This window comes from Denticeps clupeoides, chromosome 17 (assembly GCF_900700375.1).
Source record: "Denticeps clupeoides chromosome 17, fDenClu1.1, whole genome shotgun sequence".
Taxonomy (NCBI): Eukaryota; Metazoa; Chordata; class Actinopteri; order Clupeiformes; family Denticipitidae; genus Denticeps; species Denticeps clupeoides.
In genome coordinates this window covers 15,805,503-15,832,604 of record NC_041723.1, presented here as the reverse complement: position 1 = coordinate 15,832,604, position 27,102 = coordinate 15,805,503, and the positions used below count along the sequence as shown (strand labels likewise).

The window sequence follows — 27,102 nt, the reverse complement described above, 5'->3', positions numbered from 1 at the left end:
TTTATTAGCAAGAGGTAATCAGGAAACATACAATAGCTTTTTTTATTATTAGAATTTTTTCTTACAAAAAAACTGGAAATATTTCTCAAGGCGTGGAAATTAACTTAAGGGTTGAAAGATAATTCTCATACCACTGGGTATTGCTAACAGCAAAACGTTTGTCTGTAGGTTTACATATCAAGAGTATGTGCACGTAGATGTGTATACAGTGTGTGCATTTTATATATATATAAATATAATATATAATATATATTATATATTATATATATATAAAACACACATATATTGTGTTGTTTTTAAAGATTCTGGCTGATACAGTGCTGCATGCCTGCCACTTGAGCGTTAGTAGTGTCTCTAGACTGTACATTGTAAAAATACATACAAATATTCACAGAATAAGCACTACATTACTATATTCCTGCTAAGAAAATGATTATAGACAGGATTACAGTATATGCAAAACACTTTGAAGTTGTCCCCTATCTCTACATCATGGTCCAAAAAAAAAAAAAAAATCACAAATCATTGAGCATTGAGTGTGTAAGCTTAGGAAACAATGCTTTAAAGAGGTGTGCTTTACACTGGTACACATTAAGAAATATGAAGGGCTGCATGTACAAAATGTACAGAATACATTTTTGTCAGGTGAATTGACAGTGTTTGTACAAAATATGTTTATATATATATGTATATATGTATATATCTATTTTTTCTTTCTTTCTTTTCTGGCAAGGATGCAGAATCCCACGTCTTTATTGTAAGTCTACAAAAATACCCTTTGTATGCTGCAGGCGGACCTGTCCATTATTTTGTTCGTACTCTGAAGCAACGATGCATTTTAGAAATTGATATACAGCCACGTTCCACAATCACTGGAACAGAAAGAACAGAGATTGTCTTTATGGTACAACAGCCGGGTTGAGTGTGTAGAAAGTGAGTATAGAGGCCAAAGAGTAGTCTGGTCGAAGTGCAGTATTTACTGTCAGGAGAGAATTTTGAATACTGTGTGAACCCAATGAGCCCAGTTTTTTTGTTTCCAAAATTATAAAACCTACAACAATAATAAAGTGTATTAAACAGGTTTTACAAAAAAAGAATTTGACTTAAAATAATAAATGTGTCAAACAGAAACATGATAGCAGGTGACTGAGTTGAAAACAGGATTCAACTTACAAACAGCCAACAAAACAAGTTTTACAAGAGCAGCGTGACTGTCACTCCGATCAGATCATCTGAAACAATGCAAATCTCATATGTTAAATGGACTCAAAATGCTTTGAATTGCGCACTGTGACGTTATAGTATCATAACTGCAATGTTCTCATCCTTGGTCTGATACAAAGCTTGACACTTACTTCTGACATTGCTACATTTAATACAAATACGCACAATGATTAACCCAAGGTCCAATGTACTGGCTCTGCTGTCATCTGATGTCACCTGACCGTGCATGCAGGAAGTGCTGAGTTCACTTCAAATAAAGGGTAGGTGTCAGTTTACATTATGACCTGTGGATTTACACCATCTGTAAAAGTGCATGTAAAACCTAATTAGTATTGTATTTTCAGAGAGAAACAACAGGAGAGGTCAGCGAAGTTCCTCAAACTTTTGGAAATTCCAGGATGTGTGGTCATTCAAGGATAATATACAATACACTGCCTGACCAAAGTTATTGTTTATGTTTGTTTAGTAGGCTTTCTTTACACCGTCCACGATGCACACCGCAAAGTAGCTTCGTCCCGTTCAGTTCGGCACTTTGGGCTCAATTCTGAGAGAGGCTTCATACAGGCTTTCTTCATCCATTACAGAGCTATTGTCCAGCAAATACTGTGCTGCCTATTTAATAAAACATACAATATTGTTTCATGTTATTAACTGTGTGAGCAATATGCAACCAATTATTTAGCAGGAAGTGCTGCTACTTAAAGATGTTACCTTTGGCTGATGATCGATTTTGTATGCTGTCTGTTGAAACTGTCTTATCTCTCTGATGATATGGGAAATCTGGATATGAAGAGAAGTACCCATTTTCTGTATATTCCTGACAATACATTCACGTAGAACAATGCATTTGTGCATGAACTTACCATTCTCATCTTTGAGAAGTTCACCAGGTTGTCCTCGGTGTAGTTAGGTGTGCCTTCCTCAATAAAGGCCAGGTCTGTGAGGTACATCCCCAGGTATGGCACACAGGGAGGGTCACAGCTAACATGCAAACAACAAACAAAAAGTATAAATCTATTTAAGCCCAGTTTTATCAGACTCACGGAAAGCTAATAGGACAGCAAAACTATAACATAGCTTTTAAGAGTAAAGTGAACATAAAACAACACGTGTGAAAAGCTCACTGACTTCTTTAAAGCTTCCCTCAGGTTTTTGAACCTCCCTTCAGATGAAACCAACTTCTGCAGCTTGTCAATCACGGTCTTGGTCTGGTAAGCAGGATACATATAATACACATTTTGATTAAGTTCAAGTATTATTAAAAGAAAATACAGCCATATTTAGATATCAATTCCATAAATACATTTTGCCATATATTTGCCTGATATTACACATGAGCTACACTGATTGTTTGACGGGGTGGCTCAGTTCTAGAAACCACCAACCTGTTTTGACACCTTCAACCATGTCTTCTTCAGCCTAAAAACAGAGCTGCGGTTGAGGGAAGAGGTGATTTCCAACACAGCATTGTAGTTGTGGAGACAGCGGCAGATATCAGCGACCGCCACCCACTTCTCCATCACTGCCACGCGCGTGTTCACATCGTCACAGCGCAGGATCTCAGTGGCGATGAGGTTGCTTATCTTTTAAGAGTCAAAAAAAAGTGAGCGATAGTCATGTCCATGGACCAAAATAACCGAACTATATCTGAACTATATCTGGCACAAAGCACATACATCATTGAAGTGTTTCGTGGTCTTCATTATGTATGGTGTCTTTTCATTCTTGTCATTCTTCATCCAGCCTTGACCAAAGAACTCTCTGAAAGACACACAAGAAAACATTTTTACAATTCTATCATGTTTTCACTTCACTTATTCTGAAAATTATATTTTCACTCACTCATATGGGATGACTTTAAACACCAGATGGTCCAGCAGGGTGAGCTGCTCTGCAATTTCCAGGGCTGAGTGATTCTCAAATGGCTCCGCCTTTCCACCCTCTGCCTGTGAGAGATTACCCAGCACATGTTGGGGTTAAGCATGAACTGTGGGCGGTAGTGGCCTAGTGTGTAAGACACTCGCCTATGAACCAGAAGACCACCAAGTCACATGTTCAAACCCCACCTACTACCATTGAGTCCTACCACTGAGCAAGACACTTAACTCTGAATGACTTTCCTTGTAACTACCGAATGTAAATCACTGTGGATAAATGGCATAAATGTAGTGCAAATGTAACATGTGGCATGGCTGATGGTTTGAACACCTTGTATTACACAAATGAATCCCATGGAATGGTATGAAAGATAATTCCTTCAATCTCAAGATGTGACACTGAAATCGATATTACTCAGTAAACCTGGGTATGTTTGTGGTTTGGCATAACCCGTGGCAGCGGGCAGTGAATGGATCACATTTTACAGAGATGTCCTCATGTAGTACGCACCATCTGCACAATCTCCTCCAGGGTGATCTGATTGTCACCAGGGTCCTCCTGCGTGAGGGTCCTGAAGGGATACATATTAATTAACACCGAGTGCCTTTCAGGGTTTTCAAGAGCATGCAGACATTTCAAGACTAATTAAACACTGACTATCTGACACAATCTACTGGTATTGCATTTTTTGTCTATAGTACCCGAGTGTAAAACAACCATTATTTCTTATGTTCAGGTCGTTAAGATACATCCTTTATTAGTTCTTATAGTGCCTTATAGTGTTTGCGATAGGTGTAAAGAGTGTTTGTTCATTCTGCTTCGCCAGAGATCGGCAGCTCAGAGGGTCGGATCTGGAATTTGTCACCTTATGGCGTCATAAATGGAAATATTACCTCACGTTTTTCATGCTTTTTCTGCTGAGAGAATTTCCCACCCTTCTCCTAAAAAAAGTATCCACTGACCATCATGGCTTGAAAACGTGGGAAGTTGCTCGGTGATGGGATGTAAAAATGAGCACAAATGTATCTTTTTAGATCAGTCAGGCGAGACTTAAATTTTCAAACCAGGAAGTGTTGACATAATTTCTGCAAATGCCCCCTCAACTTTTATAGAGTGGTTGTAGCCTAGTGGGTAACACACTCGCCTAGACCCACATACCCACAAATCCCACATACTACCATTGTGTCCCTGAGCAGGACACTAAACCCTAAGTTGCTCCAGGGGGGGACTGTCCCTGTAACTACTGATTGTAAGTCGCTCTGGATAAGGGCGTCTGATAAATGCTGTAAATGTATAGGCCGCTCTCCCTCTCATCCTGCCTCTCTTCTCCTCATTTGCATTTAAAGCTACACACACTGAAATGGTCAAAAGTGGTTTTAATTCTGCACCAGCTATATGTGTTAAAGCACATATCTGGATTCAATGTCTTCATATTTATAGCATGTGCTGCATATTTGTATACGCAGTAGGACATGACTTATGTTACCTTATGATATTGGCTGCTGCTTTCCTCTCTTGGGTCAGCAGCTCAGGGTCATGCATCACTTCCTCGAGGAAGCTGATAACCTTCATCTTCAGTTCAGTGTTTCTCTCAAAGTCCTAGCGACACAGATAACACCATATGGTGGTTTACCCTTGCTCTGCATAATAAATATTCAGCATCTGACATGCCATCAGGCCTGGTCACATTACCTGTGAATGCTTGGACACCCAGTGTCTCAGGACATTCAGGACTCGGTTGGTGGCCGCTCTTCGAATTACAAACTCTTTGTCACCATTCCTCTGGTCTGTGGGGAAACCTATTGGCATTTAATTAAACACAGAATGCCACTATTTCAGTATGTGGTTCATGAGCGTAGACTATTAAAACAGCCAAACCCTTATATGGGGTTTTAAAATTGCTATTATATACAGGACAACCCCATTACACCATCAATGTAAATATAACAATGGTAAATAAAGGTTGGACTCCTGCAGAACTGGGACATTAGTTGTGTGAAATTATGGTTGCATGGAAACGCCGGCAGGATTGTAAATTACCAGTAAAATGAAAAGGGCTTCAGAGCAGCCTGGATTTCTCAAGGATCACAATGTTGGCGGTTCATGAAGGTCGGCGAGTTAAAAAAATCTGTCCGTACCTGTACTGGCAAGGGACATGCGGCGGTATTTCTCCTTGGTAGGCGTGCCCTCATTGGCACCGGCAGTTGCGATGGCAAAGGCGGAGGCTGCAGAGAGGGCACTGCGGTTGTTGTCCAGCTCACGGCAAGATGACATCACCATTCCATTGTTATAAGAGAACAGGGAGAACTCTGCCACAAACAGGAAGCAGGAAATTTCATGTGCAAATGCGCTGATATTACTGGCGAATACATATGAACAATTTCGGCGCGCTGCATAAAACAAAACAGGTGTACATGGGTGGCATATGAACTGTGTGTTTTTCTCTTTGGAAATATAGTAGGTGTGAAAGAGACAGAGGTCACACCATGCAGAAATAATGGAGGCAGTGACATTATCACTACAGTGGATGAGCTTCCAATGACCTATGAAAATGTCACAAATGTCTACAGCATGAAATGCTCTTTACTGGCAGTTCGGAAAACCCATTTCCTGGCACTTTGGAGAGCAAGCGGAGAGTGAGCTTGTGGTAAGGTGCTCGACAGACAAACGCTATGCAGACAAACTCACACAGAACTCAGCTTTATGTCAGATAGTACATTTTCGATTCTAATTGAGCAGCAGAGCCCGGGACTGTAATGTTCTGCAATCCACGATTGACCAGTAGGGAGCAGCACAACCCAAAAAATCCGCACCCATGTTCTCAGAGACACAGGCAAGGTCTTTGATTTCCAAGACGGCTGCGTCTAAAAATAGCTACTAATACCAGTGAAATAGCGGCGGTTATTGCATGCTCCTGGTTATACCAGCGGCATCTATAAATGCATTCACAGGACCTCTTTAGGTTCAAAAACGGCCAAATGTGTGCCATGGGAAACGTATCTCAGATATCGAGTTAGCATTTTTCTGCAGGGTCAAATAAAGAGAACAAAAACACCATCACGTCTTCTGAACATCGGGATTCTAATGACCCCTAACCTCAGTAGAATTAAAAAAAAAAACCCACAGGAGACAGTGGGGCCCTACAGCACCGACTACACTCGTACAAGCCCTGAACTGGGGGCGGAACAGAATACACGCCGATGGTTGCTATGGTACAAGTTTCCCAAACACCTACTCGCCTGCTTTGGCGTTTCCCTGCAATCTATTTTTTCCTCTCCTCATGACAAATGAGATTCGTGTCTTGCGGGGCTTTTGTCGCAGCACGCGCAGAATTAGCTCCTCCACAAACAAGCAAAAATGTTTCCCTGAAGTTTTCCTGGAACGATTGAGCATCCCGCACTGCACCTACATCTCCCATTTCATGCTTTTTATCTTTCCTTTGTGGCGTGTTTAGAGGAACTGCCATTTTGTGCCATTGATAACTCCAGCGTTTGGCGCAGGAGATGGGTGCAGGTGGCCTGTCAGCGTGTGACACAGGTGCCCTGGTTTCATGGCACTGAGCGATAATGACACCTCGATGGCGGCGGGGGCGAAACGTGCGCTACCTGAGGAGTTTTTGCACTTCACATTTTTCGGAGTGGTTGGCGACTTGGTGGGAGAAGCCTCTGCGTCTGCATCATCGCTTTGGATCTGGTCATTGTCACTCTCCTCCCTCACAGAGACATCTGCAGGCAGAGCCGGAGAATATTGTCATTTTGATATATGCCATTTTCAATATATCAAGATTTTGACCTTCCATCAGATTGTTTTATATTTATATATATTTTTTCCATTAGGAATGCTTAAAACAAATGACATGATGTGGTCTGTAGTAACACATTTAATAAAAATGATTTAAATTATTTGATTTAGACAAGATATAAATGGTATGTCTATTGACATGTTTTTTTTTTATTATTACCATTAAATTACACTTAATTACATCAAGTTCACATTTTACATAATTGATCTTAATGTTTCGATTATTAAGTATCCAAATCTGAAATGGATTACATTATTAATATTGTGTATTTACTACCCCAAAATGCCAGAGAAAGGATGAAGACATCTTTATACAAATCGCATTCCCAAAAGTAGATACGAACTGCCGATTATGATACAGCTTTGATTATCACCTTGCTTGCAGAGAGAGGACTCCTCCGCTTTATCTGACTTGCCCTCGCCCTCATCTGGAATCTTGCTGCTGATGGGGCTGGACACGTAGAGTTTGTTGATGTCCAGCGTGGTCTTGCTGAAGGGGGACATAGAAGAGTACATGCTTGCATAGCCGTTGGAGGAGCAGCTGAGGGCAGCCAGGTCCAGAGCCTTGCCCCCGGTGATGATGGGGATGTTGAGGGAGAGCTTGCGCCGGCGGTTGGGGGACGACGTCTTGGTGATGGCCAAAGGCGGAGGGGACGAGAACTTGCGGCTGGCACGTGGGGACTTGGGTGGCTCCCCGTAAAGGAGTTTGCTGTTCTGACTGCTGGCGAAGAATAGTTCCAGGGATCTGTGTGTTGAAAAGAAAGCAGATCCTTTTATGGTACTAAGCATATTTTTGGGCTATAATTGGTCAATTTTACGTCAATATGTGTGCGGCAATATATTACAATCGAACGCCACTTAACCACTTTAGTCTGTTGACATTGATTTGTCATGACACCCATCCCATATATTCCTTCCTACTAGTTACCAAGTTTTTTATTGCGTAATAAGAAGACGTTATCTATGATGGTGGTTCTTGAAGTGTTGAAAAGTGTATGGATAACGCATATGGTTAACAAGAAACAATTTACCACCGCCTGCAAGGTATTGTTAGAAGCGAATCTGTTCTCAACACAGCAGTGATTCAGACAGGGTGGCTACAGTACTTGGACGTTGCGTTGGCAGGATCACATGATACTGGACATTGCTGGATTGAGGGTAGACTGCCACCCAAAACCAAAAAATGTTATAAAAATCTTCCTAAAGAAACGGAAATTTACATGTATTTACATTTACATGTGTGCACGGCTCCCCTTTTCTGCTCATCTTATTATTTTCCACAGCACAGAACCTCTCCCACACACATGCAGAAGGAACCACCCATATTATCAGGCTGCCTTCCCAGAAATAGCCCCCGTGTTCCGCTGTGCGAGTCCGGGTGACCGCGGATTCAGGAGATCGGGGGTGGCCCGGGGAGAGATCACAGCTCTCTCAGATCGGGTGCAGTGGGGGCTGTGGTGTGTGGGCGTGTGGGAGGTCCCTTGTTTGTGAAGGAACAAGCTCGAGCTGGGCTGTCTCCTTCCTCTCTCACTGTCTGCTGTCTCTGGTGCTGAAGATGGGCGAGCGAGCGCTAACGTGCACACTAAATATTTCATACTACAGATCCTCTGCAGACGACGGCAGGGTGGGGTCCTGCAGCAGAGTGGCCGGTTGCTAAGGTGACAGCGACAGAGCCCCACAGAGACGCACAGTCAGCCAGGAGAAAGAGAGAGAAGCAGAGAGGCAGGGCCCAATTACTGCCGCTTTGAACAGAGCACACTCGCACACTCACACCGCCAGAGTGACCTCGCCTCAGCCATTCTTACCCCTCCTTTATATGTGTAGGCTCCAAACACACACACACACACACACACACTGAAGACACACTCTGCGCTGTGAAAATGGAGGCTCAGGGGAGCAGATATGGTTTGGATGCCAAGTCCGGCGGTGAAGCCGCAGCCAGCCGGGCCTGTCAGCACTCGGTATTATCAGCAGCTATAGCGCTTCTCGCCACCACCCACAGACCATGACCAAGCACTCAGCACCATGCATCTGTGTTCTTATGTGTCAAAGTGTACCACACACTCCCATGGCTGGGGGTGTAATACTGCATGTGATTAAAAAACAAAGACATTCAAATACATAAGTGTCGCAGAGCCGGACATTATGCCGGTTCCATTTTACAGTTAATTTTATTTTATTGATTGTTTTAGAAATCAGTGATAGGCTCTGAATCTTCATATACACACAGACAAGAATCTAGGGGTGGAGCTAATTCGGAGAGCAGAAATGTGAACAAATATTGAGTTGACGTTGATTGATTTTCATAATGATCTGTATTGAGGAAGAAGTGATTTCATCCTGTAAATAACCTACATGAGCTGCTACTGATAGGAAACTGTTTTATTTTTACTCATGCTTGTAACTTTTTAACTAGTAAGATAAAGTAGTTTACTTTACTTAACAGTAAAATGAAGATGTATGGCCTGTAGGAATTGTCCTAAATGAAAAATATAATGTAAGACAAGCACATTTCTTGCACATTTCTTGCACATTTCCAAAGGGAATGAAGTCTAACCTCTACATTCATGATTTTAAAGGCAGCCCTGTCCCACTTGCAGTCTGAAAAGTGATGAAAAGACAAGAACAAGAACTCAGACAGCCAAGCAGGCTCACATTTTATGAGATGTCCGAGATTATGTTTGTCCTTGAATCTCGACAAAAAGCATGATGTGACAACAGTAACTATGACTCACTACGCAAAGTGGAGCAGTTGAAGCTCAAAAGTACACTGTGTACACCATTTTTTCCCTTAAACTGACTGTAACCAGGCAATAGAATCTGTGTAGAATCTTTATCGTCTGCACCTCAATATCTACAAGTAGAGTCACTATGGTGGTGATCAAACCATTGCTTTCTTCCCAAGGCATCTAACCATGTTCCACGATGGGAATCAAGTCACAGGTTGTTTGGCAAAGGGCTACACAAAAATTGCCAAATGTCACTGATCACCTGGCTGGGATGGCACTGATGGGTTTCTTGTAAATGGTGATGAGTTTGTCTAACACCACATCCGCTGTGGTGAAGACGCGGTAGGAGTGCAGGAAGGTGTTGAGGAAGTCGATGGAGAGGAAGCGCAGGTCGGTCAGCCTCTCCAGCAGTCGTTCTACGCTGGCATAGCGGATCTGCAACACTTTGCATGAGTTCATCATCTTGCTGAAGCGGATGTCCACATCGTCACAGTACAGGCTGGCATCGGACCTGTTGGACAGACAAACAAGACGTTACACGTAATAAAGACAGGCTCAACCAATCATCACTTCTCTTTTGAGACAGAGCTTACTTGATCATCTGGGGCACAGTGACTTTAGAGTTTTCCTCAAAAGCGTTCATCATCAGGCCGTTGCATCGGATGTTGTCTATACACTGTGAGAGGGGACAGAGGGAGGGGGGGGGGGGGTGTAAGTGCTGAGCCCTAAACATGAAAGGGAGGTGGGGGAAGGGTACGGCCTCTGACCCTTGAGGTCTGCAGATCACTCAGGGAGATGTAATGAGTGGCGACATGCCTGACTGATGTCACTCGTCCAGGCAGACTTCTCTTGCCGGGAGGAGGCCACCAAGATGACGGTAAAGGACGGGCTGTCTTTTGGCTCCACCACAATCTTAAAATCCAGGTGCTCCATGTCCTGGCCACTCTTGTCTGATTTGGCTAAAAAAAATTGATTGATATATTAAAAATAGTTAATTTAGCATTTTGTAGCTCGATAAGATAATAAGATCTAGATAGAGGTTCCATTTTAGACATCATAATGAAACTTTTAAAAGTTGATCTTGACAAATGTCCTGTAGAATTATACAACTGTATTTCAAATATATGTGTGTCTGTGTGAGGGAATAAATAATGTAAATATTTAGCCAATTAAACAAAATTGACCAAAATTAGAGATTAGAAACAGAAACAGGATGACAAGTTAGATAGAAACTAATAAAGTTTCATTCTGCCGTCTTGATAAAAAAAAAAAATAAATTATATATATATATATATATATATATATATATATATATATATATATAATTAAAAATATTTTATAGATCTAAAAATAAATTAAATAAAATTATGTATAATATATAGTATCAGTTAATTATATATATGACTGATTATATATGATATAAGACTGCAGTCTTGATTAAAAAAAGTATATATATATTAAATTATATATATATTGGAACAGCTGCAGAACTTGAAAGATGGGATAGTTTATATCACAAGATGTATCTTTATAGTTATCATAGAGATGAAGGTATTAAATATTATTTTAGTAGAATTAGAAGCTAATTCTGCTCAGTTCAGAGTTGTTAAGTTGAATATACACAAACATGCTGAAACAAATGTGTCTTTATTATTGAACATTGTTTATTTGTAAGCCAATTTATTGGTTACTTACACTCATCATCTGTACCTTCTGGATCCTCTATTAATATGCAGTCAATCAGGGAGACCACCCCGTTCTGGAATCAAGATGGTTGTTACATATTTGGCATCATTTTAAAAACGGATTTTTAGAACAATGGGGTAAGTAATATACTGACATTTTTTAATATACACATTTTGACTCATTTACAAGACTGAAACCATTGATTGATGTTGCCTGCATTCAGCCACATGCCAGATTTGTTAACGTTGATAAAGCTGTTAAAAGAGCCACAGTTCTACCTTGGTCAGGTGCAGCTTTCCTCCTGAACCCCGGGTGCAGATGATGAGATGTTTGGAGAAAAGGAAACACTGCCTCTCACCCTCCTTCTTTAGGGACAGTGAGCCAAGGCGCCCGCGGGTGATCTTGCCCTTCTCACTCATGGGCACTTGGATGAGAGACCCTGAAAGCGGAGGAATCGAGAGGAGAGTATAGAAGAAGGAGATTAGGAACTGATTACGAAGCCTAGTCCTTTCACGTTTGACATCAATGCAGTGATAGATTTGAACCAAACAATTTTCCTTATCAGATCTCTCCTCCAACCCAGTCCTCCATACAGCGCATATTCAGCCTGTCCCACTGAGGATCTGTGACATTTACAATCCCTGACTCATAGTTGGATTGACTTGTAAGAGTCTAATTACACTTTGAAATGAAAGATCCCAGACTAGTTTGAGCATGAACAGATCCTCAGAGGAAGGCAGGATTATGCAGCACAGTCCTCTGGGTTAATTCCTTTCCTTGGGGTGGATCCATAGGGACTGGGAGCTGACAGTCCAACAACTCAAGAACAGGGAAGTGTGGAACGCATGGGGGAAGTAACAAGGTTCTACCTTGTCTGACGAACGTCTGACTGGTGTCCAGCAGAATCTCACAGCCCTCCACGATCATGCGCTCGATAGCCAAGTTCTTCCTGATGTTCTCCGTCTCGCTGACCTCATCATGCATTATTCTGGAGAGATATTTATGTTATTTGCCATATGGTACACTATGCAATAAAATACAAAGCTCCCGTTATGTGTTTAAGTGAGGATTAAACTTGATGTGACTTTTCATGGACAATTAGAATACCTGCGATAATTGTCCTTTATTGTTTGTGTTGGGAGTGTTTTAGTAGCCTGTATTTGTGGTTACGGTGTACCTGGACAGCTCCTCCAGCTTGGATTTGGCATACTCCAGGCTGTTCCTCTCCACATGTTCATGAGGGGTGTGTGCTAACAGCTCATGAAGGGTTAGAATGTAGCGAGGAATCTGCAGAAGGGAATTACAGGGTTGCTGAGTTCCCGATCCCAACACGTTTTCTCGCGCGCACACACACTACTGTGCCTGTGCCGAAGAGGATCAGCGAGGAGTACAACACACATCCACACTTATCAGCACAAATTTATTACCTACGCAGCAGAGCTTAAAACAGGCCTCGGTGGAACAGGCTGGGGGGAAAATGCATGCCTCGCCAGAAAAAAGCCATTATGAAACTGTGGGCCTCACAAACAACTGGTTTAAGTGACTATGAAAAAACACAACAGGGACTTTTGGAACACAGGCATGTAAGACTAATGGCTGCTGTGCTGTTCTGTGCTATGTCAGCTCAGATACACCTTCCCATGGAAAGGATGCATACGGCCTGCAATAATGCGATGAAGAATTTAGCGTTTTGCTTTTCTCAAGATACATTTCACGTGGACTTTTTCATTATCTCACACACTGTTTGGTTAGAATAAATAGGGTTAGGAAAATTCATTCTGGGTTACAGTCTTGAAGCTGCCATAATTCTACTGGGTTCCAAACGTTGCCTGTAGAAAGATTTTCAATTTGAGACATCATGTACACTTACACTTATATAAGTTTTCTTACTTTATTTTATTTATTTTTTCTTCTTACGTATCACCAAAACGATTTTTGGTTTGCAATGGAATAGAATGTATAAGTTTGACTTGAGTCAGAAAAGATTTCTGCAATCAGGAGAAGAAATTTGAGCTAGAGTTTCAATTTTGCTGAAAACTGGTGTGATAAACTGGTGTTAAATTAGAAATCCTTTTTAACGGTACCAAAAAGGTAAGCTCAAAACTTCCTAGTCTGGCAGGAAACTACACAATATGTCAATGTTGCTCTCTGAACTTTTCAGCAAATCAACAAAAATATATATACCTGAAAAACAACCTGCACAATAGATTCTACATATTACATTTACAGCATTTAATTATGTGATACTAATTTATACTGTTTGTTTCCTTCCCCCATCAGCTCGCCGACAGTTTGGGTATATTTCATAGCATATTTAAAATATCAAAATTCATCAGCTTTGTAAAAAAAACAACTAATAAATAAAAAAAAAAACTATGTAGTATTTTTCAACACATTACCTATTTTGAAAGTTAGTTTCATTAACTCAAGCAATTTATTTTCATCCTTAAAATGTTGTGGGCATATCAAATATTTAATTGAACAGGTATTAGATTTGGATTTACTCTATAATCTCAATGTTTGGAATTACATGAACAGAGTGCTGAACAACTGAACTGAACTAAAATTAACTTAACTTTGCATATACTGATGATATTTTACTAATTGCTGAGTGAGTGTGAGTCAATGCAAGTGTGAATCAATGCAATGAATGTAGTAAAAGCTATAGTCTATGCTTTCCTGTCCTTTAGAAGTCATATTCTCTAGTCTAGTAATAGATTTGATGTGAGATATCTTGGTTGAGTGTGAGATTGATGTCACACCAGATGTGCGAGAGTTGGTAACCCTGATCATTAGTGCACTATTTTTGAGTAATTCCCAGTTATCTACACCTATTTGTACCCCTATTTGCACTGTCACTTTTTACTTTCCTGCCATCAGGCAAGAGACTCAGGACAATTCACACACGCACATCACGATTTAGAAACAGTTTCTACCCCAGTGCCATCAGGCTATACAACACATAGTATGCACTGCACTTAAATCACTTTGCACAATTACTTTGCACAATCACTATGCAACTTATATATATTCACCCTTCTGTGACTTATTATTTATTGCTGCTGCACTTTGCCTTCTATGTCTTCTATGTATCATGTTCTATGTTCTGTCTACGTGGGAGAGGTTTTCAAGTAAGAATTTCATTGTGCTCTGTACGCTGTACTTTGTACATATGACAATAAACTTCAACCTCAACCTCAATTGATACCAAAATGTTATGAATAGTTTAAATTTGTAAAGTTTCAATTAAACTGCTGCATTGCTAACATCAATAACCATAAATGTCTAATTGCAATTGCTGACTGTTGTTATTGTCTTCATGCAGGAATTGGTGAAAGATTTATGGAGAAAATCTTTCAGACTAATTGAAAAAGCTAATATAATTTACTCAGTAGCAATACACAAAAGCTAACTAAACACATACACAACATGCTAACCATTAACTTTCTCTTAAACAACAGCAGTGTCTGTAAAACATCCCTGAGGTAGATATTGATCTTATCTGCTAAATTGACGTTCATGTAACACATTATCCATATTTATGGACTCGACGGTAAAATGAAATCAGTATATCCACCTGGAACATTGGGTATGTGAGGAAAGTCTCCAGCGTTCGCTCCTCACAGTCTGGCTTGGCCTCATACTGCTTCAGCAGCTTGTCAAAGTCGCGGTTCTGCTTGCAGTGGGCCAGGATCTGCAGGCTGTACTGATGGTTTCGCACAAATTCCTGGTAGATGTTCAGCATAGGCAGCAAAATGTCGAAAAGGTCCGCTGGAAGAAGGGTGAGGGTGAGGCTTGTGATGTGGACCACTAGTATCTCCAAAGTTAGGTGAGAATGTATAGACTGGATTAGTAGGTGACCTTACCCAATACTAATGTTGGCCAGCTCGCTATCCTTGCCTTCAGTCCTTGGTAGAAGATCTGATGAAGGAACATGATGGTCTCACTGTTGAGAAAAATAAAAAAAAATTCAAAAAAAAAAAACAAATTGTAAGAATGTTTCATGCTCAATGTTCCTTTCCGCAGAGCCTACCTGTTCAGGAAAATGCTGCTGACATCGTCGTGGGTGATGGGGGGCTTTTTGGAGCTGGCAGCCATCCGTAGTGGCCGCAGGAAGTTGTTGACCAGGATGTGCAGCTGCTGGACATACTCTGCCTCAGCCTCCAGCATGCTGAACACCACCTGGTTCCTCTTCCTCATGCTCTCGGCATGTGGGGAGCGGATGTAATCCTGAATGATGGTCTTCCACTTCCTCCTACACATCCAGCCACGCAGGAAGCTCTGAACCTAGGGATTTATGGGACGCATTGAAAGCACTAAATTCAAGAATTGGCATTAATAATATCTTTATTTAGTGGAATGTGTTCACTGTGTTTGAAATGGAGGAACGGAAGAAACTGATGACAGTCGACAGCCAATACTGTGCAGACCACGTCTTACTTTTTTGATCTTCTTGATTTCAGAGTCATCATCACTGGGTGCCGCAGTAGGGTTAGACTGTATCTTCTCGTTATCCTTAAGGAGCCCGGAGATCTGGCAAAGAAGCATTTGCAAAATTGAAGTGTCAACACCTACTTTTGCTCGAAGGTTTGCCCCTTTCGCACATGTACACGAAGTGAGTCAAACAGAGACATGTGGTGGCGACTCTGGCACCATTTCATTCCCTTGGCTGACACCAGGAGGTGATTTCCGACGGTTGGCGAATTCTGGGTTTCATCGTGCTACAACGAGCCGCGTGTTCAAAGAGAAACACGGAGACAGAAAAGAGCCAGGAGCTCGATGGCGCAGTCTGAAGGTAAGTGTCCCCATTTACTTTGTTGTGGGCTGAAAGAGTTTATTATCATGTTTCAGAGGAGGGATGCAACACGTATAATAGAAGCCTGTTCATGCATATTCAGCATGGCATTTCATTTGCACATTAAAGTAAAATTACTATTTGATGTGGTTTATGAAGCATACAGCAGGGAACACGGGTCTATTGGAGGGGGTGTTTTATATTAGCGCAGATGCAAAGTGGAGCCTCGTGGATCTGGACACAGGACTCTTCAACAAAGTGGCACACAAACCCGAAGCCCAACTCATTTATTATCTTGCGCTGAATTAAAGAAAAAAAGGGTCCATATTACATTTACAGATTCAATACTGAATTCAAACAATTTGCTAATGAAAAATCAAAGAAGCACAAGGGCTTGCTTGTGAAAAAGATATCAATCAAATGGATCTGAGCTCTGGGGCTACTGGCAGAGAAGCTCAATTTGCTGACATATTGCCCCGGTTTCAGAATAAGCTCCATTTCATATTGGACACGCTGTAACAAGCCGCTATTATACCACTTAAAAATGACAACAAATATTACCTCTGATTTTAGACGCTCAATCTCAATTTCCCCATCCTCTATCTGTTGTCGAAGTTGCTTAGCAACCGTTTTCTCAGTCTCCACGATTTGAAGTAGATGGAGGTACTTCTGCATGAGGGTCTCATGCTCCGTGGCCAGGTTCCTGTAGCTGTAACACACACAAATGTGGTCTAAAAAATCAATGCACACACATACACAAACTCATTAAAGTGCACAGCACTGGGCGGCCTTATGAAGAAATGCTGCGAACGTTGGCATGCTGCAATTAAACGGAACTGTTAGAGCACTGCTTATCTCTGAGAGGCAAACCCAGACGCCTTCCTGTTTATGGTACGGATTTAGAAAGCCTTCAGGGCACTCGAGAGATAAACAGCAAAAAATAGGCCTACAGTCCACAGTGAACCCAGAATGGCTCCCCAAACTGCACTCGGTGCAGATATTACGTCCAAATTAAAAGACCGAATGGAGCGCATTGACGTCGCCGAAAAGTAAAAATAGCTTAGAGTACTGCGTTACACAACACACACAAGCTGACGACTCGCCAATTATATGTGGAAACAAATTAAACCAGCCTGATTTTATTTCAATATGTGGGGCACAGGTATGGTTATCTATCCAGCACATGCAGATAGCATCAGTTAAACGTTAAAAATAAACACAATTACACCTAGGAGCCGCTGTGCTGTGACTTCTAAGATTCCCTAAACAGGCTCTAGGATAATTACAGGTAATGAGATGTAAGCTTTATGCTCCACGTATTCCTCTTGTGGATGCGCTCGCCATGCATTAAATTTCAACACTTTGTGCTTGAAGCACAACATAAAAAAACACTTTCAAAGGCAACATAACACAGGCATCTGTTCTTGGTAAAAACCCTCATACATTCCAAACTCAAAGCGCTCGACATTGACACTATATTACCGTTAAAGGCTTGAGATTCATGTAGTTGGTTAAACAATAACAGGCTTGTGGCATGGCCTGAGCATCGATGTGCTTACCTGGCGTGTGTTATTGCTGCCACCCATTCATCACAGTCCTTCACATCCTCTGTGCGCAGCTCCAGGGCCTTCTGGTTTTCATGGTTGAAGCTGATTGTGAAATAGTACTGCAACGTGCAAATGCAAACACCCTCAGTTAAATCACAGTCGGTGGTGAAAAGGGCTGAGCATGGTTACATTGTAACATTGTTACATTGCCATTTTATATTAACCAGGGAGAAGCGTGGGCAATATTTTCAGCTATAAAGTATTTAAGCAGTAATATACTATTGGGAGAGATATTGCTGCAATCACTATATAAATATACTTTAAATATTTATGTCTGTTTCAACAGTAAGACCACAGGTCTCGATTACATGAAGACACACTGTGAAAAGTGAACACTGGCAAAATCTGATACTTTTAATATTTTAGCATTACCATAATGTAAATAAACCAGATTACTGCATGCTTTATTGGTTTATTTACATTACATCAATGCTAAAACTTTAGGTGTGATAGATTACTTTTTTAAAGTTTTGACATTGTTCCATCTCTTATCCAGCTGTTCCTAAACAACGTAATTCATACAGAAGCAAGTCACTCAATGACTTTATTGTGAAGAACGAAATAAAGCAAAATAATAAAAATACATGCTTTTTGTGCGGGTACATTTACATTTTACATTTGTAGCATTTAGAAGACGTCCTTATCCAGAGCGACTTACAATCAGTAGTTACAGGGACAGTCCCCTCCTGGAGACACAGGTTTAAGTGTCTTGCTCAGGGACACAATGGTAGTAAGTGGGATTTGAACCTGGGTCTTCTGGTTCATAGGCAAGTGTGTTACCCACTTTACTTTACTTTACATTACCTTACAGTACATTGGGGCAGTGGTGGCCTAATGGTTAAGGAAGCGGACCCAGAGGGCTGTTGGTTCGAATCTGGAACCACCAAGGTGCCACTGAGAAAAGCACCGTCCCCACACACTGCTCCCCGGGCTCCCCAACACACATTTTCTTATGTCACCGTATGCTGTGCTGTGTTTCAAAATGAAACACTTCACTTTCGCTTTTACTTTCATATCTAAAATCTATAATTTCCTATTCTTTATGGTGCAAGCAGTAAAAGAGGACATATATGACACAAAAAATGCACATATATGACATTAAATACAAATGATCTGTGGTTATGATGACGTAATCTTTGGCTTTGGGAAAATAATCATTATATAATCTCCCTCAGCATCTGAAAGGTCTCACAACCAAAAATAAATGATGATGCTTAAATCCACATGAACAATGACTGGAGTCACACCACCCCATCACATAAATTAATGGGCAATGCTGGAGGAATCCCAGATCCGCATGAAATAGTGCTTTCTCTGTCCAGAAGAACCGTAAAACATGTATGCTAGAGGCATGAAGCATTACATAACTGTACGCTACCTGTTACCTAGCAACTCCTCTCTGCGCTAGTGGCTGAGCTCCCTGTGCTTTCCAGTCTCACTCCATTTTAGATAGGCAGGCCTTCCATGCTCTGAATTCCCAACAACCACCATTTCTAATCTGGTGCAGACTGCTCTGCTTGTCAGTCTCTTTCAGGCATTATGTGAAAAAAAACGTCATCCCGATTATGCAACAGTTATCTGCAGGGGTCCACATTCTCAAAATGATGTTATGAACGCCCTCTTTAGCCACCTACACAATAGTCCATGCAGGCTACAAAAAAAGAACCCCAAAAAATATTTCTAGACATTAAGAAATTGGACTTCTAATTACACATAGATTTTTATTTTTAATTGTTCATAACTCTTCACCTGTGGTATATGAAGTACAAAAACTAAGTACTTGAGTAAAAGTACTGTTGCCCAGGGTAAAAATATACTCCAGTAAAAGTAAGAGTCCTCCATTTAAATTTCTACCTGAGTAAAAGTACGAAAGTATTTTCCTTCAAATGTACTTAAGTATCAAAAGTAAAAGTATAGCGATTTATTTTGCTCTAATGTCTAATTTTAATTTACTGGGTAAACCAATTCCTTTTAGGTACATTTTTGACATCATTTTTTTTAATTCTCCACTTATTCCTATTAAAGTGATCATATATTTACATTTACGACATTTATCAGATGCCCTTATCAACATTTATCAGACGACAGACATCCTGGAGACACTCAGGGTTAAGTGTCTTTCTCAGGGACTTCAGAGGAGGGCTTCAGACCACCTCTATATTTTTGGCACAGACTTCCAAGTCTTTGGAAGCTGAATCTGTTGAAATTTAAGGACTGAATGCTAGTACTGTTATTGATCCGATATGGATAACTGTTTTTTAATAGACTAATGGACATTTAGATTTTCATCTAATATTGTATTCAAAATATAATAGTTTGGGTGATCGTTATATCATATAACGGCTTGAAATGTGAGAGAGAAGTGATTGTCATTGTGAAACACTGCACACAACAAAATGTGCAATCTCCCATCACCCTTGGTTCGGGATTCGAACCAGCAACCTTCCGATTATGGGTCTGCTTCCTTACATGCTAGGCCAACCACTACCCATCCAAACCAACCACTGCTCAACAAGTATAACAAAATTAGTGTTCCGTGTGGCAAAATGAAAAGAACTAACTGATACTCTGTCTGCATGTTTGGTGGACCTGGGTACAAGCACTCCACTCCAATTGCATCATACTGTGCAATTGATAATAGATTTGATTTTCTTGCATGAAAAGTTAAAATCATGTTGATCACTTTCACTGTGTTAGTAGATATTGTTGCCAGACAAATGATAATTATCGTATTTGTGTAATAATTTTACCCTCTGCACAATCAATAATTAAAAAATTCCCATGTGGCCCGGTGATATGAAGTGCTGATAACACACAAAATACAGATCCCATAATGCAGAGCTTCAGTTACTTTGCCGGACACAATCTGTTCTGTAGGTAAAAGTTGCATTATACACTATAATATGATAATATATAATACACAATCTGATAATATGTGTTATTGAAGCAGATTTTCTGAGGAATGTCTGAATGGATGTTGTGTGAGTACGATAATTTAGGATCTGGCAACACTGAAAACATACCATATTCTAACATAATCTGAAACGACTAACACAGCCATCGAATTGAAATGGATGAAATAGCTTTAGCCTGCTACTGCCATTATGGGGTGCTAAATTAGATGGTGAATTGTGCACCAAGGCTGGATTTTGGAAAGAGACTTCAGATACAGTATTAGGGGACTGATAATCTGATAAATTCTGTAAATGGGACAACTAACACCGATATAAAAGCACATAATAGGGGACATTTAAAATCATCCAGAATTATAAAGTAGCGTATAGGAGAGCTGTCAATCACAGGGCTCCTCCCATGTTAAACTCTTTAGAAAAACATAAGTAAAGATCATACTCTGGGTGACACAAGTAATTAAAAATAACTACCAGGCGGCCCTTTTCTTGTTTTGCTGATTTATGTAAATCTTGAGGACACCTATCCTCATACACTAGTGAACCAGCCCCACCACTGTGTTTAGCCCCACCCCTTCTCCTAAAACCACAACTTCACAGAAAGCCTAAGTTCGTATCCTTAAAGAACGGCAGCCAATAATGCACAAGTTGGAGCAGATGATCCTGGTTATGCCGCAGTTACTCGCCAAAAACATTGACTTAATTTCTATTCGTTCAACACCTTTTGCATGCTGACTCTACCTTCTCTGACTCACACCTTCACAAGGTTATTCCCTTTGTTTTCTTTGTGGGTTTTTCCTTGTGTGCCGACAGGGTCAAAGTGTTGGGGGGTGTCAACAGTAGAGCCTGTCCATTTAGACAAACTGCTAAATAAGGAATAAATGTTAAGGAATAACATTGTTTCAGTTTGTTAACAGTAAGATTATGAATCCAGACATAACAACTCTCCAATCGACAACCAGACAATCATTTACTGTAACCTCTGTAACCATAGTAACTTTGGGTAAGTTGGTGGCCTAGCGGTTAAGGAAGTGGCCCAGTAATCAGAAGGTTGCCGGTTCGAATCCCCACTGAGGTGCCACTGAGCAAAGCACCGTCCCCACACACTCCTCCCCGGGCGCCTGTCATGGCTGCCCACTGCTCACTCAGGGTGATGGGTTAAATGCAGAGGACAAATTTCACTGTGTGCACCGTGTGCTGTGCTGCTGTGTTTCACATGTGACAATCACTTCACTTCACTTTGACACAAGTCTGGGCCTAGAATAACACATTATAATGTTATCAAAATTAAAACCAGTCAAAGCCATTGTAAAATGCTCTATAATGACACACGTGTGAGCACATTGATTATATATTACATAATTATATATTCACACGCCAAGAGCGTCTTTCTTACAGCATTTGCTGATGTGTTGCTAGGCAACTGCAGTCTGTTGATGGACAATATTGCATGCAACGCAATTTGTTTGAATTGATTACTACTATTCGCTAATTCAATTATTTATTGGGACATCCAGCATTTCACCCTTGGTTTCACCACAGAGCAATTTGAGTTTGAGCATTTTTTTTTTAATCACAGTTTGCAGCCTTGTCAAGTGTGACGCACTGTAGAAAAGAAAGTGATTTAAGTGCACAGTCTCTCATGACTGATATTTGTCATGTCATCTGGCACGATGTCCATTTTATTTAAATACGTTGCTTCTGTCAGCTTCTGTGACTCTTTCGATGGCAGTCATTCACGGTTCTGCTTGAATGCCAAAAGTGTATCAAACAGCAAAAACACAGATTTTTGATGATCCTTCATTGTGTCGTGATTGCTAGTGAGAGCAGGTGGGCTTCCATTTTTTTTTTTGGTGCTGTTGTGTTTGCTGCCGTTGCGCTGTGCCGTGCTGAGGTCTCTCACGGACGCTTCAGTCAGAATCGTTCAGAGCAGGATATGTTGGGCCAGAGGCTGTAAACCGCACCCTATGTTTCCACTTAAGACTGGAGCAAGGGCAGGTCTGCAGAGATCAGTGTTGACGGCGCCGACGAGGAAGAGGACAAATGCGGCTCTGCTGTGTTGGCGCGGTTCAACAAATTGAGTTAGCAGCTACTACAAGGAGATGAAAGTATTTGCTGTGTCGATTCAGAGCTGGTCTTGAGCTTCACCTCAGGGAACGTGTTTCAAAATTGCATAAAACTATATGAAAAAATAAAAATAACACCAATGGGAAACAAACATAATCACAACAACAACAACAAAACTTTTCATTGGACATTCAAACAACTCATTACTGACAATTTAGATTTCACTAAATGGTCAAAATCCTATCACTGAAATTAGAGAGTCTCAATAATCGCTGTTTAAAATCCCCAACACCTCAAATGATTAATCAAGATGCGTACTGCCAGTTACAATTTCATGGTCATCTTGTTTTCTTACAAAAAAAGTTGTTTTTTTTGTCGCTGTTTAAACATCCTACAGTAATTTTCACACAATTTACAGATCAATTCTGGTTTATACCATGTTTTGCTCAGAAAGGAACCTGTAACCTACAGATATAATTGTTTACCACTAAATAACTTTCATTTACACAAAAATGCTGTTGATTTCTGCAGCAAGCTCTGTTCGTTTATGCAAAAGACATAAGACATAATATTTCGGAGACCTGTTTAACATGCAGCCTGATTCATGCTTTATGATGCTGAGCCAGGTCCTTCTAAACACCTTGTACTGATTCGTGTGTTCCCCCCACACACAGACACACACATCACATCTGGGGTATGCTGAAATTGGATTATTGATCAGTTTCCTTTCAAATTTCAGCCCAATAAATGCCCATTCTATTTCACATTTCTTACTTCCAGTAGTGAACAATTACAGTAACAACGTGAAAAACATGACATTAAACACATAAAAAAAATTTAACTTCAATTATATGCTTCCGATCAATGCATCATTAGCATTTGGAGTAGTTTTATGCATGCATTTATTTTAATACTCTTCTTTTTTGTACACATGCATAATGACTTCATACCTGCCTAAGCATTTATTCGCTAAGGGATCACCTAGCAGAGACAAAAATAGAGCCACAAAAATAAAAAGGTGCATTAGGCCTGACTCTTCACTCTTCACTACCTGCTGATTCTCGCAAAAAATGCAGCTTTTTTCCCAAAGAGAGATGACTGCTGTTCTATAAATGGGCCTTGACCCCTCCGAGGTACGGCTCAGAACAAATTTAGCACAAATAGCGCTTGCCTTAATGAGAGAGGCGCGACGCACTGCTACACCATCGCTATGTGAGCTAGCCCCCTTCCACCGCACTTTTTCACATGCAAATAAGGGTTGCCATAGGAACTGCGGGCTCAAATGCAGTTACATTATAAAAAAATATATATAAAAAAAACAGGATAAATAAATGGAGTGAGGTGTCATGTTTGTTCCAGTGATATATGGAAATCTCTGGATTTGGAGCCCGAATTTGCCACATAGGGAATCAGTATCCTGGGCCAGACCACACCCAAGCCAATTAGCAGGCTTTATACTACCACTGGATCTGGATTATAACATTAACCGGGGAACCATGCTGTCAATATAATTACAGAAGTCCAGATCTCTAAATAGTAAAAGATAAGACTGTTTCATTCAATTATAAACTTGCTGCAGACAAACAGTTGGTTTAGAACCATTCCATGCATTAATGAAATGTAGTTATTTAGGGGTTAACAGAAGTTTTTAAGGTGTTAAATTTGCACAAAAATAAAAAAATCACTTATTGATTTAAAGAAAATCCCGCACCGAGCGTATCGATAAAACTTTCAGCCGAGCACCTGCCTGCAGACACTGAGGTTTCTCATCATGTGTCTGGTCAAAGTCTGCCCGCGTTTTTACTACCGCACTGCACCGTAACTGCACAGGCTCTGGTGCCTTGTAATGTCCGGCTGCTGTTCTTTTGCTTCCTACACCGGAGGACCTTTAAGACAGCCGACCCCAGCACTCATGCATGCATAAATTAACCAAAAAAAAAAAGAAGGCTTCCAGGACGAATCCACGAAGTTGAAGTATTATTAAGAGGTGTCTGTGCTCTCAGGGCACGTATCACACACCAACACTGAGAGCATCCCAGTTACGTGGAGGCAGTGCCTACTGCATTCTCTTTCTTTTACCTGACGCCCCTGACTCCTGTCGTCCGCCCAGCTCCGTTCCTGCAGCCAGGGGTCATGCGGCCTTATTACCAATCCCCCTTCACTTTCACTCCAGACGCTGGCACACATGTGGCAGCCAAAGTAGAATTTTTATTTTGTTTATCTCCACCAGTAGTGAGAGACGTGCGGCAGACACAGGGCGGGTTACGTTTTTGGAAGAAGGCAGGACACTGATGCATACTGCTTCGTCAGCACAGGGAAAGCTGTTCACAGGAAGGGCTTGGACTCACATTGGACTGCAGCCCTCCACGCAGTTAAAGAGACCCGGACTGAGGGGCTGAGGAAGCCTGTGCCTGCTGTCGGTCCTTTTCTTTATTCATTAAATGCTGTTCAACCAAAATGCTTTTCAGCGGTCAGCTCTGCTTGAGTTGCATTTATTTTATGGACACAATTCGATAGTTAAAATGACTACATTGCTTTTCCTGTGTTGTCATTGCATTTATGTATATTGAGATGTATATATAACACAAAAACAAGCCTGCCTATACAAACGGCCAATGCTTTCTAAAAACATTTTTTTATTCGTAAAAAGACAAAAGGCAAAAAGATAAAAAGGCAAAAAACATGCAATCTTTTAAAAAAAGCGTCCACTTCACCACAACACCGCGACGTGTTCTTAAACTCGGTTACAGATGCAGTTGCCAAGGTAGGATGCTATTAATATCAGCGCGGGAATTAAATCAATACGTCAAACGGGCCGAGGCGCTGCGCTGCGCTGCGCCGCGTCGCCGCACGGCGGCGCCGGCGAGGCGGAGAAAAACGCGCGTCCACTAGCGTAATTTCTCCCTAAACGAGAACGGGGGCCACGAAACTCCTGAAGGTTCATCTATCCACGCGGCGGCATCATCGGAACCGCGTTCGGAGCCTCATAATCGTAAAAAAAAAGAAATCTGCGACGCTGCAGACTTCGGAGTCCATTAATCGCGGCTAACGAACCCCGTCCATCCGACTGGCAGGTTGCATAACGCGTCGTAAAATAAAAAAGCCGCGGCGCTCTTCGTCCTGGGGCTTCGTCCATTCCGCTGTGAGCGCTATATTACATTATTGTTTTATAGAAATGTGTGTATATCTATATATATATATATATATATATAGAGAGAGAGAGAGACGTGCACGCGGGGCTGGGGTTCGAGGGGAAAAGAGCGCTGCTGGCTTGGTTGGTCACCAGCAAGTTTTGCGTCTGTCCCGACTGGAAGGTAATAAATGAGATCTGCTGGTCCTTTTTATGCATTGCAAAAATCATATTTCTGGCTGTTTGGTTATTATTATTATTATTATAATTTGGATAGTATATGATATGTAGTCGGCAGGGAAGGAAACTTTGCGCGCCCCAATGCCTACCTGCTTCTCCAAACACTCCTTGGCGGACAGGGACGGCTTGGGCGACGGCGACCTGTCACACACGCATCCCTCCAACAGGTATAATCCCGAGGGTCGCGAACTGGACTCGCTCTCGAAGTAAAAGAGCATGTTCTGCAGCAGGGCGAACCACTTGGTGTGCCATTTTGTGTTGTCGGAGCTCCTCTTGCTCAGGCAGCCGCGCCTGGTGCCGTCCTTCTTCGCCAGGAGACCCAGGTAGGTGACGTGACCATCATTCAGCCGGATCCCCTTCTGCATTTTGCTCAGAAGATGCTGGTCGGGGCTCCTTACATCTTCTCAGCAAGGCGGTCAGCCAGGAGGACAACTCTCTCATCCCATAAAACAATACGAACAAGGGACGCAAAGCAGGAGAGGGAGGGAGAGAGAGAGGGACAGAGGGAGGGAGAGAGAGATGGAGAGAGAGAGAGGGAGAGAGATGGAGAGAGAGAGGGAGAGATGGGGAGAGAGAGGAAGGTAGAGAGAGAGAGAGAGAGGGGGGGAGAGAGAGAGATAGAGAGAGGGAGAGAGAGGCGGAGCAGCGTGTCGCCTTCTCACGTGAAGGTTCCCGGAGCGCGCGCTGCTGGTCACGTGACGGGTTCAGAACCTCGGACAGAGACCCCCCCACCCAAAAAATAAAAATAAAAATTGTGGTCGCAACAATTAACGCAAATTCAAGCAGATCCAATCACTGCAAGCTTTTTGCAAATTCGACCAATACGGTTACTTCCTCGTGAGTTTCACCCATCAAATCAGACATCAGCGTACACTATCCCCGGTCATCTGCGCATGCTCACACACGTCCAACGGATATTCAGTTAACCTGATGTGCACATACTGTGTATACTGAAAATATAATGTAATTGGAACGGTATTTCAAGACACTGTATACTTTGTAAAAATGTTTTGTGTACAACAAACCTTCCCTAAAC

At 41.5% G+C, this 27,102-nt stretch overlaps 1 protein-coding gene across 1 annotated transcript; it reads right to left on the bottom strand.

Moving 5' to 3' along the window:
- Window positions 1-31: 31 nt before the first annotated feature.
- On the bottom strand, window positions 32-26,626 carry rasgrf1 (Ras protein specific guanine nucleotide releasing factor 1). The gene is made up of 27 exons (XM_028957980.1): window positions 26,156-26,626; window positions 17,673-17,779; window positions 16,675-16,822; window positions 15,759-15,851; window positions 15,352-15,605; window positions 15,185-15,264; window positions 14,896-15,089; window positions 12,496-12,605; window positions 12,188-12,306; window positions 11,597-11,757; window positions 11,328-11,391; window positions 10,449-10,591; window positions 10,226-10,308; window positions 9,895-10,143; window positions 7,278-7,648; window positions 6,708-6,827; window positions 5,241-5,411; window positions 4,795-4,901; window positions 4,589-4,701; window positions 3,613-3,673; window positions 3,067-3,170; window positions 2,901-2,985; window positions 2,610-2,807; window positions 2,353-2,432; window positions 2,088-2,205; window positions 1,936-2,004; window positions 32-1,836 (listed from the first exon to the last, which is right to left on the bottom strand). The coding sequence occupies exons 1-27, from the start codon at window positions 26,429-26,431 to the stop codon at window positions 1,744-1,746; spliced, it is 3,771 nt and encodes a 1,256-aa protein (XP_028813813.1). The 5' UTR covers window positions 26,432-26,626; the 3' UTR covers window positions 32-1,743.
- Between the last annotated feature and the right edge of the window lie 476 nt (window positions 26,627-27,102).

What these genes read in the sequence shown, in the direction of transcription:
- rasgrf1 (XM_028957980.1), bottom strand. Translation starts at nt 26,431, where the DNA reads ATGCAGAAGGGGATCCGGCTGAATGATGGTCACGTCACCTACCTGGGT. An exon ending in AGGAGTGTTTGGAGAAGCAG is followed by an intron (nt 17,780 to 26,155) that starts GTAGGCATTGGG and finishes TGCACGTTGCAG; the next exon opens with TACTATTTCACAATCAGCTT. An exon ending in ATCAGTGCCATCCCAGCCAG is followed by an intron (nt 7,649 to 9,894) that starts GTGATCAGTGAC and finishes TTCAACACACAG; the next exon opens with ATCCCTGGAACTATTCTTCG.